General features: G+C 49.5%; 2 protein-coding genes across 2 annotated transcripts in view; one reads left to right on the top strand and one right to left on the bottom strand.

Annotated features, from left to right (window-relative positions):
* Positions 1–12505, top strand: part of LOC107106580 — a 45570-nt gene extending 33065 nt beyond the window's left edge. Inside the window, exons 7-9 of the mRNA XM_015406760.1 lie at positions 7924–8474; positions 10689–10818; positions 11438–12505. Of these exons, the coding sequence (XP_015262246.1) occupies positions 7924–8474; positions 10689–10818; positions 11438–12504 (1748 nt within the window). The 3' untranslated portion in view covers position 12505. The remainder of the gene's footprint in view (positions 1–7923; positions 8475–10688; positions 10819–11437) is intronic.
* Positions 1–13512, bottom strand: part of LOC107106595 — a 450486-nt gene that overhangs the window by 65913 nt on the left and 371061 nt on the right.

The raw sequence follows: 13512 nt of genomic DNA, 5'->3' as shown, positions 1-13512 counted from the left end.
CCTCCCAGGTCTCCTTCAGTCTTCCCTTCTCTGCTCTCTCTCTTTTTTGCCTGATAAATTAGTTTTGATGTGACTCAAATTTGCATGTTTAATTAAGCCATTGGACTTGGGGGGGGGGTGCCTAAGATTGGTTAAGAACCATGTGGGTTTTGATGGCACAGGCATGTATTTCCTGGAGCTTGTTGACCTTATAAAACAGTATTTTGGGGGAGAGCCTGGTATCTGTTACCTTGGCTCTGCGGCAGGGTTGTCTGTGGAAAAATGCATGCCCAATAGACAGTCTGTCTTATGCTTTCCGACTTGAATGGAAAATACTCAAGATCCGATACCCTGCCATCTCTAGCTGGCCACAGCTTTGGGGCAGTGCTAACTAGCAATGTTAATGTTTATGATTGTCTTGTACACCAGTTTTGTGTGCCTGTTTATGCTGTTTTCTTGAAATAAATGTTCCTTTGATTAAGCACCTCAGAGGCCAGCTCTCATTAAAGGCAAGGTTTGTCGGCCATCTTGGGCTATAACATATTAAAGGGGGTCACTGGAAAAAAAGCTTACTTTGGCCCAGCTGATGGAGGAAAGAGGGGAAGATTGAACTGCAGAGAAGAAGACGACGAAGAAGGAGAAAAAGAAGAGGAGGAGGAGGAGATTGGATTTATACCCCACCCTTTACTGGGAGTCTCAAAGCGGCTTACAAACCCCTTTCCCTTCCCCTCCCCACAACAGGACACCCTGTGAGGTAGGTGAGGCTCAGGGAGCTCTGAGAGAAACTGCTCTTTCAAGAACAGCTCTGACAGAACTATGGGTTGCCCAAGGTCATCCAGCAGTTGCAAGTGGAGGAGTGGGGAATCAAACCGGGTTCTCCCAGATTAGACTCCGTGCACTTAATCACTACATCAGAACCCTATCAATAAGGAGCAGCATATAGCAAAAAAAAAAAGGGTCCAAAAGAAGATGCCTGACTAGAAAAAGATATGACCAGGGGGGAGGTTAAGGTAGCTGAAGGAGCCTGAAGGTATTGTGTGGTAGAAACAACAGACACAACCTGAGACATCACAGTGTAGGGGTCTCCATCCTTTTTGAGCCTGTGGACACCTTTGGAGTTTAGATGCAGGATGGTGGGCACAGTCCCAAAATGGCTGCCAGCAAGAGGCAGAGCCATCCACCAAAATGGCTCCCACACGAGGCAGAGCTCAGCCAACCACAGAACATCAGGGAGTGAGGTTATGCACAACTCTGATAGTAACTTCAATATTTCAGGCAGAAGCTCTGTTAACACAATGTCTTTTAAACATGCTGTTTGCATGTACACCACATCTTCAGTCAGAGGGCTATCAAAAGATTTTTTTTCCAGTTAAACAATTGATGGAGTTTGTACTTTTGGCAGTGTGGTCCCACTTTATGAAAATAACAAGAAACAAACTTCAAATTTCCTCTTTCTCTTTTTCATTATAAGATCTAGCCTGTAGATTAACAATTCAGTACACATAGCAATTGACACAGATTCAGGTGGGGTCGCCATGTCTGTCTGAAGCAACAGAGCAGAGTCTGAGTCCAGTGGCTCCTTTACGACCAACCGTTTTATTCTGGGTATAAGCTTTCATCTGCACGCACACTTCTTCAGACATAGATCAAGATGTGTAGCTGTGTTAGTTTGTCCGTAGCAGCAGGAAAGAGCAAAAATCCAGTGGCACCTTAAAGACTTAACAAAATTTGTGGCAGGGTAGGTGCCTTTGTGAGTCACCGCTCACTTCTAGCTGCATCTGAAGAAGTGAGCAGTAACTCACAAAAGCTCATACCCTGCCACAATTTGTTTTTAGTATTTAAGGTGCTCAGACCAGGATCTTGGTCTTTGGTGACTTCAGTCTAGTCAGTCCTTAAAGATTAATTCGACTTGCATCTCAGACCTTCCTTGGTGTGTCATCCTTGCTTTTGAGGAGTTTCTTGTAGTCCTAGAACATTCATGTGTGGTTTTATAGATAAGCTGGAGTCCTTCTGAGGTAAGCTACCTGCAGCTTCAGTCCCTGCAATCACACTGGGAAGATTCATATAACATCCACTGCAAACATTCACAGAATACAGCCAACTAATTAAAACAACTCCCCTTTCCACTGTTGTTGTTCAGTCGCACAGTCGAGTCTGACTCTTCACAACCCCATGGACCACATCACGTTAGGCCCTCCTGTCTTCCATCGTGCTCCGGAGTTTGCTTAATTTCGTGTTTGTTGCCTCGATAACACTGTCTAACCATCTCATCCTTTGCCGTCCCCTTCTTCTTTGACCTTCAATCTTTCCCAGCATCAGGGTCTTCTCCAGTGAGTGCTCCCTTCTCATTGGGTGGCCAAAGTATTTCAGCTTCAGTATCTGGCCTTCCAGGACGAGGCTGAAGTTGGTTATTTATTCCCAGTTCCTTATTCATTCCTTATTCAGGTCTTATTCATGAATTCATCCATTAACAGTGAGGAGAGTTTGAAAGCTCTGAACTCCAAAATAAGATTTGGACCCCCAAACTTCATACACCCCCATGTTCAGCAAACTCCCCCCTTTGAGGGGACATATGCTGTGTCCTGGTCCAAAGCGTGGTTCTTGCGCCAGCTACTCCAAAGTGAGGCACCCCCAGGACAATCACACAGGCAGATACTGGGGCCAAAGGTAAAGGTAAAGGTTCCCCTGCTCGAAAGCCAGTCGAATCCGACTCTAGGGTTGCGGTGCTCATCTCCGTTTCAAAGCCGAAGAGCCAGCACTGTCCGAAGACGTTTCCGTGGTCATGTGGCCAGCATGACTAAACACCAAGGCGCACAGAACGCTGATACCTTCCCACCGAAGTGGTACCTATTTATCTACTTGCCATTTCTTGCTTTCGAACTGCTAGGTTGGCAGGAACTGGGGCCAAGCTGTACCCCAAAACAATCTTTGGACCACCCCGAAGGACTCATCCCCATGCTCTGTAGACTGTCCCCTGCAAGATGACATACAGTGATGCCCGGACGGTCCAAACACTGGTTCCGGAACACAGGCTTCCATTTCAGGTGTATGCAGAACAGTTGTGTTCTTAGGGTTCAGGTTAGGATTATTAGGGTTAGAGTTAGGATTATTACCTTTAGGGTTAGGGTTACTGGGGTTAGGGTTAGGGTCCAGCACCATAGTTTGAAAGCAGCCTTTCCATTAATCAGTATAAGAAACCCTCATACCTGTGTGTAGTTTTATAGAAAAGCTGGAGTCCTTCTGAGGTAAGCTACTTGATGCTTCAGGCTCTCCAATCACTCTGGGAGGATTGCTCCCCCCCCCCCTTATGTGGAGTAGCCTGAATTCTTCAGCACACCCGCCCCCCACCTGTGGACTCGGGTTACATCGGCCCTTTGCAACTGGATTGTACTGTGTGAAATGGCAAAATCCATTTAGGAACAGTCCCTGAAGTGGATTGAAACCATGTTTGGAAGCCCCATAGAGAGACTAGATGAGGTTGAAGATCTCAGCATGAGACCCTGGAGTACACAGTACTGAACAAATCTGACTTGTTGTTGTTGTTTATTTTTTAAGTGAGAGCTTATGAGGATTCTTGTGGCGCCTAAAAGTACCGGGTAGATGACAGCCCGGATCATTTGAAGGGCCAGTAAAATCTTCACAGCGAATCCGACTTTCGGGTCCCGCCAAGACTGTTTGGGATCCGTGTTAAGCGACGTAAAAAAATAACAAAAAACCCTGTCTTTCACAAGTCCTGCAAGAGTTAAAACCAACAGAACTCTGATTCCCAGAGAGGATCAAAAGACATTTGAAGGCGGGTGTGTGTGTGTGTGTGTGTGATGTAAATGTTTTTTGCAAATTCGCTTGCGCTCCTCTATCTATCCCATCCCACCACCACCCCAACCCCCGCCGGGAACAGCCGCCTTAGGGATTGCTCGGATCCACGCTCCCAGAAGGCTTTGCTGCTGCAGAGGCCTTCTGGGGGGGGGGGGGGACTCTGGGATTCCGTTGCAGCGGGAAATAGGGTCGCTGCGGTCCCGCCATATAGCTACTGCCCTGTCGGGTTGGTCCATGATCCTGGGGATGGGGCGTCAGTTGAAGGTTTAGACGAGAAATGAAGTGGATGCGTGGGGGGGCAGAAGCACCCCCCCCCCCAGATAAAACATCCCAGGGCTCAGAAAATGCGTGGCTTCCTTCGACGAGGTCAGATCCTGCCCAGGTCATCCCAGGTGAAGGGCCGTGAGAGGGAGAGAGAGGGTTGGCTTTTGCGTTATTTTACAGTAGAGGGTTTGTCCGGCGCCCAGACTGGCCAGATGATCCACACACACACACACACACCCCCGCTGTGTAGGATTGACAGTCTCCAGGTGGTGGCTGGAGTTCTCCCGGAATCACTACTGGCCCCCGGTACATCAGTTCCTCTGGAGCAAATGACTGCTTTGGAAGGTGGACTAGGCATTGTACCCCACCGAGGCTCCTCCCCTCTCCAAACCTCACCCTCCCACCAGCTTGGCAATCGTAGGGCTGTCATTTCCTAGGTGGTGGCTGGAGATCTCCAAGCAATGCTCCCTCTAAACTGTGGAGTCTTGTGAGCAAAACGTCTAGTTTGTGTGCTACAGGCATTAAAGTTGTGAGTGAGCGATTTGGCCGCTGCATCAGTTAGCTTGCTCTGGAGCCCTCCTTCCTGAGCGAAGACAAAAATGTGAGAGCTGGGGGGGCTAAAAAACTGTGAGCTAGCTCACACTAACTCAGCTTGGAGGGAACACTGATTACAAGTGACCTCCAGGTGACAGAGATCAGTTCCCCTGGAGAAAATGGCCACTTTGGAAGGTGGACTCCAGGGCATCGTACCCCATGGGAGTCCCTCCCCAAACCCCACCCTCAAATCTCCCAAGTATTTCCCAGCCCAGAGCTGGCAACCATAGGGCAATACCCTCTTATGCTTAAACCCCCTGCATGTGGCAAGCTAGCTCTCCAAGCAAAGGGGGAAGGAGGAACTAACTCCTGTACTAGTTTTTCTCTTTGCTTGTGTGTGTGAAGGGAATGTTCGAAGCTGGATTTCACCCCCTGCCCTCAGAGGAAGCACAGTCTTATCACCTCAGGGTTCTGTCCAGGGGTCATTTCGTAGAAAAAGAGCTAGGGGGACTCATTAGCATAACTCATTAGCATATGCCACACCCCCTGACATCACCGGAAGTGTGTCATAAGGCCACACACCCCGCCCGCAGGCAGGGGTGAGGAGAGGCAGGGAGAAAGCAACTTACCCTCCCTCTTATCCTGCCTCCTGCTGGCTGAATGGGGGCCGGAAGCGGGGCGGCCGGAAGCAGGGGGCGGGGCTTCGTCATGTGCCCCGCCCCCTGTACCTCATCCGGGGGAACTGTGGACCCCCCCCCCCCAGATGACCTCTGGTTCTGTCACTTCCTTCTACAGCGCTGCCAACAGGCCCGGAGAAAAAAAATGACTTGTACTCCTTTTATAAGAGGTTAATGGGCTGTTATCTCCTGCCCTGCCCTAAAAACGCTTCAGCTGCCCATTTGTGTGCTTTTACTTTATTTATATCCCGCATTTCTCCCCAAAGTGAACACAAAGCCACTTACAGTGTTCTCTCCTCCATTTTATCCTCACAACAACCCTGTGACTTGTGAGCCGCCCTGAGCCTTCAGGGTAGGGCGGGATATAAATTCAAATATAAATAAATAAATAAATATAAGTTAGGCTGAGAGTGGATGACTGGGCCAAGCTGACCCAGTGAGCTTCCATGGAATTGTGGAGATTCAAACCTAGCTTTCTAAGATTAGATAGATTCACAGAGGAGAGGTCTATCAGTGGCTACTAGTCATGTCCAATGTTCCCTCTAAGCTGTGGAGTCTTGTGAGCAAAAAATTCTACTCTGTGAGCTACTGACATTAAAGTTGTGAGCGAGCGATTTGGCTACTGCATAAATTAGTTGGCTCGGGAGCCATCCTCCCTGAGCTAAGACAAAAATGTGTGAGCCGGAGGCTAAAAACACTGTGAACTAGCTCACACTAACTCAGCTTAGAGGGAACACTGGCTTCCATCTATACCTTGTGGCCAATGTTCCCTCTAAGCTGTGGAGTCTTGTGAGCAAAAAATTCTACTTTGTGAGCTACTGGCATTAAAGTGGTGAGTGAGCGATTTGGCTACTGCATAAATTAGTTGGCTCGGGAACCATCCTCCCTGAGCGAAGACAAAAATGTGTGAGCCGGAGGCTAAAAAAACTGTGAGCTAGCTCACACTAACTCAGCTTAGGGGGAACCCTGGTCATGTCATGGTAACTGAGGGGAACCTCCACCCGAGGCAGTCAGTCTCTGAATCCTGGAGCCAGGAAGCAACATCCAGGGAAGGCCACAGCCTCTGTGCCCTGTCGTTGGCCCTCCAGAGGAACTGGTCGGCCACTGTGTTGAGACAGGATGCTGGACTAGATGGACCATTGAACTGATCCAGCAGGGCTCTTCTTAAATTCTTATCTTTCTGGAATCTGTGAATTAGAGCCCAGAGACTAAAGAGATTTACTTGTCCTATCATCCTGAGTTCAAGGGACTAGTCAATATATTTTATTGTTCACACTGTTTTGTTCAAACTCCCAGTTCTGTACCTTTTGTTTCCCCCACCTTTTCAATCAAGGCTGTTTGTTTAAGCGCAAGTCAGATTTTCAGTGGAGCGTCTGAAATACTCTGACCACTAGTCTGGCCCTTTTAAAAGGATTATGTATAAATGGCAAAAAAAAACCCCCACACACACACACAAAACCCCAGCAGCATAAAGTGCCAGAACAAAGTTTGAGTCCTGTGGCACCTTTGAGACCAACAAAGTCAGGGCTATTTTTGGTCAGGAACGCACAGGAACGGAGTTCCAGCTGGCTCCCAAGTTGGCCACGCCCAGCAGGAACTCATTAGCATAATAGGCCACACCCAACATCAGAAACTCATTACGATTGGCTACATTAGGGGGTGTAGCCTAACATCCAAAGGAGTTCCTGCTACAAACAAAGGCCCTGGGTTTTGACAACAAACAAGGTAAACAAAATAAGAAGGGAAAGGTGGGTGTGGCTGGATAACCACACTTCTGGTAACATGGGGGTGCGTCCTAATGTGCTAATGAGCTGTGCTGTCAGGGGTGTGGCTTAATATGCTAATGAGTTCCTGCTGTTGGGTGTGGCCTATTATGCTAATGAGTTCCTGCTGGGCTTTTTCTACAAAAAGAACCCTGAAAAGTTTTATTCATGGTATAAGCTTCCATGTATAAGCACACTTCATCAGATACATAAAGCGCAGTCAAACATAAATGAACGAGGGATACCAGTGGCAGGAAAAAAAGGGGGGGGGGAATTGAAAAGGTTTGCTGCCAACAAATGAAATGGCAAAAGGGCAAGTTCAGGTATCCCTGCCCAGAAGCTGAAAGTTTAATTTTCCACTCTTCTCTTTCCACAGAGCCAAACAACATTGTTAGCCAAAGTCTCTTCATGGATGAACTGTTTCTCAAGAGAACCTGACGGTAAGAAGAAGGTTCCAAGATGCCCCAGTAATCGTTTGGTGGCGGCGAAGTAGCTACAGACAAAAAACGCAGAACGTTTGCAGAAAGGGTTGCCTGAGTGGAAATTATTGCCTGCAAAGACATAGAAGAGTATGTTTTTATTCCCCATGTTTCTCTACCTGAAGGCGCCTCAAAGCGGCTTACAATCGCCTTCCCCTTCCTCTCCCCACAACAGGCACCCTGTGAGGTAGGTGGGGCTGAGAGAGCTCTGAGGGGACCGCTCTTGAGAGAAGAACTCTGAGAGAAGCGTGACTTGCCCAAGGTCACCCAAGAGGTGTCATGTGGAGGAGGAGTGGGGAATCAAACCTGGTTTGCCAGATTAGCGTCTGCTGCTCTTAACCACTACACCACACTGTCTCTCACCGCGCTGGCCTGCAAATTCCTCTCCCGCTTCCCCATTTCTGGTTTCAGGTATGAAAATGGAGAAAGCAGAATCGGCAGGTCCCGAGCTGGAGATGGGGACCATCCGGTCCTGTTTCAGAGGAACGGGACCGCAGCATGTAAAAAATGAGCCAGAAGATGGGCTGTCTTCACAGCGGTGGGAAGCCCAGTGGCAGGACTTCCTCAAGACGGTTCAGTCCCTTCCGTCCAGATGGCAGAAACCACGTCTCCCAGAGCCTGCGCCGTGGAACGATGCAGAGACTTCTCCAGATCCCGCTGAGGGCGCCGTCGGCTCAGAGAGACAGTGCCAGAACTTCAGGAGGTTCCGCTATCCGGAAGCCGCAGGTCCACGGGAGGTTTACGGATGCCTCCGGGAGCTTTGCCATCGGTGGCTGAAGCCAGAGAGGCACACCAAGGAGCAGATCCTGGACTTGGTGGTCCTGGAGCAGTTCTTGGCCATCCTGCCCCCGGAGATGCAGAGCTGGGTGAAGGAACGGGGCTCGGAGAGCTGCTCCCAGGCGGTGGCCCTGGCGGAGGATTTCCTCTTGAGAAAGCAGGAAGGAGAGCGCCTGGAGAAGGCGGTGAGAACGTCTTGTCCTTTAGTCGCTGGGAATCCAAACTGGACCCTAACCTGGATGGTCTAGGCTACCCTGAACTGGTAGGGTGGCCATCTCCCCGGTCAGGGTGAGGGTTCCCCTGATTTTGGGGGCTCCAGTCTGCCATCGGCCAGCTGGCTGGCGGGGGAAGCCCCACCCCCAAACAGCCCCCTCCCGCGTCTGCATTGCCAGTGTGGTGACGTCACCTGGTAGTGACATCATCGTACCGCCGACATCGGGGGGCGTTGCTCTAGTTTTGGGGCAAACAACGGTTTTGAGGGCAAAAAACCCCATAGAGTTGCCCAAAAACTAGAGCGTCACTCCCCAATGTCAGTCCAAGGTTGCGACACAGAGGCAGCCAATGGCAGACCACCTTTGTTTGTCTCTTGTCTCGGAAACCCCACCAGGGGGCGACATAAATGGGCTGCAACTTGGTGGCCCTTCCCACGACCACCAGTCCAAGCCCGACCACATGAAGCTGCCTTATACCGAGTCGGACCTTTGGTCCACCTAGCTCAGTATTATCCCCTCTGAATTTTATTTTACTTCATTTATACCCCTGCCCAGGGGTCATTTCATAGAAAAAGAGGCGCAGGAGCTCATTAGCATAACTTATTTGCAAATGCCACACCCCCTGACATCTCCGGAAGTGTGTCAGAAGGCAACACCCACCGCTCAGGCTCCATGGGACTGTTTTGGATGGCTAGCTATGGGGGGGGGGGGGAACGTGCAGATCTGTCCTCGCAGAGGAGGGAGAGCTGGTACCTGAATAAAACTTGGTCTTAAAGGTCCCACTGGACTGTTTTGGGCTGGGGGGAGCTCGGCAGCTTACCTGGCTGCTTCTTGCTCTGACTGAGGGCTGCTGGGAGCAGGGGGTGGGGCTTGTTGCATGTGCCCACCCCCTGGGCTCTTTACTGCCGGAGCTCCGCTCCTGTGCGCTCCTGCAGGAAATGACCCCTGCCCCTGCCTTTTCCCCCTACAGGGACCCAAACTGGCTTCCATTGTCCTCCTCTTGTCCATTTTATCCTCACAACAGCCCTGTGAGGCAGGCTAAGCTGAGAATGCATGACTGGCCCAAGGTCACCCATTGAGCTTCCATGGCAGAGTGGGGATTTGCACCTGGGCTTCCCAGATCCCACTCTGACACTCTGATCATTACATCACATTGGCTGGTACTACTTCCCCAATACCTTCTGTCTGAGATCATCCTTGAACTGGAAATATCAGGAATTATAGTTGGTATGCTGCGGTGGCTTAAGTGGTTAAGACGCTGAACTGCAGGCGGTGGAAGGTCAGTAGTTGAGCAGTTCGAGACCCGAGTTGCCGCATGACGGAGTGAGCTCCCGTCTCTAGTTCCAGCTCCTGCCAGCCTAGCAGTTCGAAAGCAAGAAATTGCAAGTAGATAAATAGGGACCACTTCGGTGGGAAGGTAACAGCGTTCCGTGCGCCTTGGTGTCTAGTCATGCCGGCCACATGACCACGGAAACGTCTTCGGACAGCGCTGGCTCTTCGGCTTGGAAACGGAGATGAGCACCGCAGCCCTAGAGTCGGATTCGACTGGCTTTCGAGCAAGGGAACCTTTACCTTATAGTTGGTATCTTTTAATTGTAACTGGGGTTGTGATTGGAATCGCCAGCTGAGCCCCTCCCAGTGGCTATGGGGGACAAAATATGTTCTTATCACAAGGATAAACAGCTTTGAACGGGGATTAGATAGATTCATGGCGGACATGTCAATCAGTGGCTAGTAGCCATGGTGACTGAGGGGAACCTCCCCATTCAGAGGCACTAATCCTCTGAATCCCAGAGCCAGGAGGTCACATCAGGGGAAGGCCTCGGCCTCTATGCCCTGTTGTGGGCCTCCCAGGGGGAGCTGGTTGGCCACTGGGTAAGACAGGATGCTGGACTGGACGGACCACGGGTCTGATCCAGCAGTGCTCTCCTTTTGTTCTCATCTTCTTATTGTCCCATCTGACAGAGAGATTAAAATGTGGAATTGGCTGCCAGAGGGTGTAGTGATGGCCACAGGAATCAACAGCTTTAAAAGTGGATTAGATAGATTCATGGAGGAGAAGTCTATCACTGGCTACTAGCCATAGTGGCTGAAGGGAAGAGCTCTTCTTATGTTCTTATGTTCTTCTTCTCACCCACTGAATGTTTCATCCTTCCTGGAAGATAGTGTTTGATTTCTCATTTTCAGGAGCCAGTTGGGCTGTTCCAAGAGGTGGTTATCAGTCTTCCAGGAGAAGAGGGGCCTTTGCTGGAAATCTCACAGAGAGATCCATCCAGAGAGGTTAAGCAAGAGAGTGAAGGCGATGCCAAATTGTTAGGTAAGGACTGGCCGTGTCCATAACTTAATTATAGCTCTGGGTGGCTTGGGATGGGGGCGACCTCGTCTGCTTTCTCCCTGTGGGAGCCTGAGGTTCAAGTGTGTGATTTGTCTCATATCTGATTCTAGAGGGAATCCACAAGGAGAAAGTGGGAGAAAAGACATGTTTGTTCAGTCAGTCTTTCTGTTACTTTGGTGTAGTGGTTAAGTGCGCGGACTCTAATCTGGGAGAACCAGGTTTGATTCCCCACTTTTCCACTTGCACCTGGCTGGATGACCTTGTGTGAGCCATAGTTCTGATGAGAGCTGTTCTTGAAAAACAGCAGTTTCTGTCAGAGCTCTCTCAGCTCCACCTACCTCACAGGGTGTCTGTGGTGAGGAGGGGAAGGGAAAGGAGTTTGTAAGCCGCTCTGAGACTCCTTTGGGTAGTGAAGGGCGGGGTATAAATCCAATCTCTTCTCTTCCTCTTCTACTGCCAATGGCTTTGTTTTGTTTGTTTTGCTGCTTTGGAGTTTTTAATGCTTGGTCTTATCTTCGGGGCCGGTTCCAGGTTTTGGGGGTGCCTGAGCTCAGTTCCTTCCATACTAGTAACATAGACTTTTGTCTCTTGATTCCAACAGACAGGGAGTGCCAGGGTGAGAACAAAAGACAGCCGTGTGTAGCGTTATTGGAAGGTCCCAAGCAACATGAGGTGGAAAGAAATGATGGCGTGAATCAAGACGGGCGAAAATTGAAGGAAGGAAGTGCAACCAAGGAATGGATAGATGAATCCATTGCTCGTCAAGATGGCGATTTCCAGAAAATCACAGTGCAGCCAAGAATGCACAGCATGAAACGAAAGCATAAATGTGCTGTGTGTGGGAAAGTCTTCAGAGATGAAACTTACCTTAATAAGCATCAAAGAACCCACACGGGGGAGAAGCCATACGAGTGCTCAGACTGTGGGAAGAACTTCCGCTGGAGCTCAGATCTCCACCGCCATCACAGAACCCACACGGGAGAAAAACCGTATAAATGCTCAGACTGCGGGAAAAGTTTCCGCCGGAGTTCAAACCTTCACAGGCACCGAAGGACCCACACCGGAGAGAAGTCCTATGAATGCGTCGACTGCGGGAAAAGTTTTCGTTGCGGCTCCAGCCTGCTTAGTCATAAGCGGACGCACACTGGAGAGAAACCGTACGAATGCTCGGACTGCGGCAAAAGCTTCCGTCTGAGCTCGAACCTTATTAGCCACAAAAGAACCCATACGGGAGAGAAGCCCTATGAATGCCCGGACTGTGAGAAATGCTTTCGCCGAAGCTCACATCTGAATACTCACAAGAGAATCCACACTGGACAGAAACCGTATAAATGCTCAGATTGTTCCAAAACCTTTTCTGATAGGTCCAACCTTCTTAGCCACCTGAGAATCCACACAGGACAGAAACCGTATAGCTGTTCAGACTGTACCAAAACGTTCTCCAATAAATCCAACCTCCTCAGCCATCAGAGAATCCACTCGGGGGAGAAGCCCTACGAATGCTTAGACTGTGGGAAAAGCTTCAGTGTGTGCCAATATCTCACCAGGCATCAGAGGAGACACACGACAGAGAAACTGTACGAATGCTTAGACTGCGGGAAACGGTTCAGTCAGAGCCAGTACTTAATTCGGCATCGAAAACACTCACACAGGAGGCAAATCATATGAACACTCGTGAAAGATCCCATTGACATTTGCGTAACTAGCTGTAAAGCCAGTTTTACTAAACGACAATCATATCAAGGCTTGACCTTGTGAAGAGAGAGAAAAAATGTACAAATCCTAATGTTCCATGTGCTTCCACTGTAGAAGATATAGTGGGCATGATGCAGACAGGGCCTTTCTGTCAGTGGCCCCATGAATACAGAGCTTCTTCCTTCGGGAGATGTATCTTGCTCCCTCCTTACTGGCATTTGGGTGGTAGGGTAGAGCTTTTCTAGAGAGTGTTCAGAAGGTGATGCTCATTAGTGACCTACCATTTCTCCCCCATTGCTAGAAAATTTTGTGGGATTTCTGCTGGTTTGGCTTGGCACGGTTCTGAAATATTTCGTTTTGACGTGACCTTACCATTTTCTCTGCCACCTGGTGGATCCCATGCAGAAGCTTTTAATAAAGAAGATATAAATAGATTGAGGCTTCGGTCATAGTTGGTGTACTGTGCACCAGACACCGGTTTCCTCCAAGGTTTGATAGCTGAGGGCACAGTTTTTCACCCAATTAGTGTTTCTAAGCTGTCCAAACGTTCTGTTGCTTCAGACCAACACGACCACCCCACCTCAAGCTTTGTTCTGCTACCCCACTTGAATCAGGTACAAGCTTTTGTGTGCACGTACACACAAACGGAGGAAGATCACTGAGTGAGGGAATGCCAAACAAAAAGCTAACACCGATTGATCTCTCTCAGTAGAGAATTCCAGAGTTTTGGTGCCATGCAGGGCTATTTTTGGGCAGGAACGCACAGAAACGGAGTTCCGGCTGGCTCCCAAGTTAGCCACGCCCAGCAGGAACTCATTAGCATAATAGGCCACACCCAACAGCAGAAACTCATTAGGATTGGCTACGTTAGGGGTGTGTGGCCTAACATGCAAAGGAGTTCCTGCTACAAAAAAAGCCCTGGGTTTTGACAACAAACAAGGTAAACAGAATAAGAAGCAAAAGGTGGGTGTGGCTGGATGA

The sequence above is a fragment of the Gekko japonicus genome, unplaced genomic scaffold (assembly GCF_001447785.1).
Source record: "Gekko japonicus isolate JY-2015 unplaced genomic scaffold, Gekko_japonicus_V1.1 scaffold542, whole genome shotgun sequence".
NCBI lineage: Eukaryota > Metazoa > Chordata > Lepidosauria > Squamata > Gekkonidae > Gekko > Gekko japonicus.
Note: the sequence above shows the minus strand (reverse complement) of the source record. Positions and strands in the feature narration are given on the sequence as shown.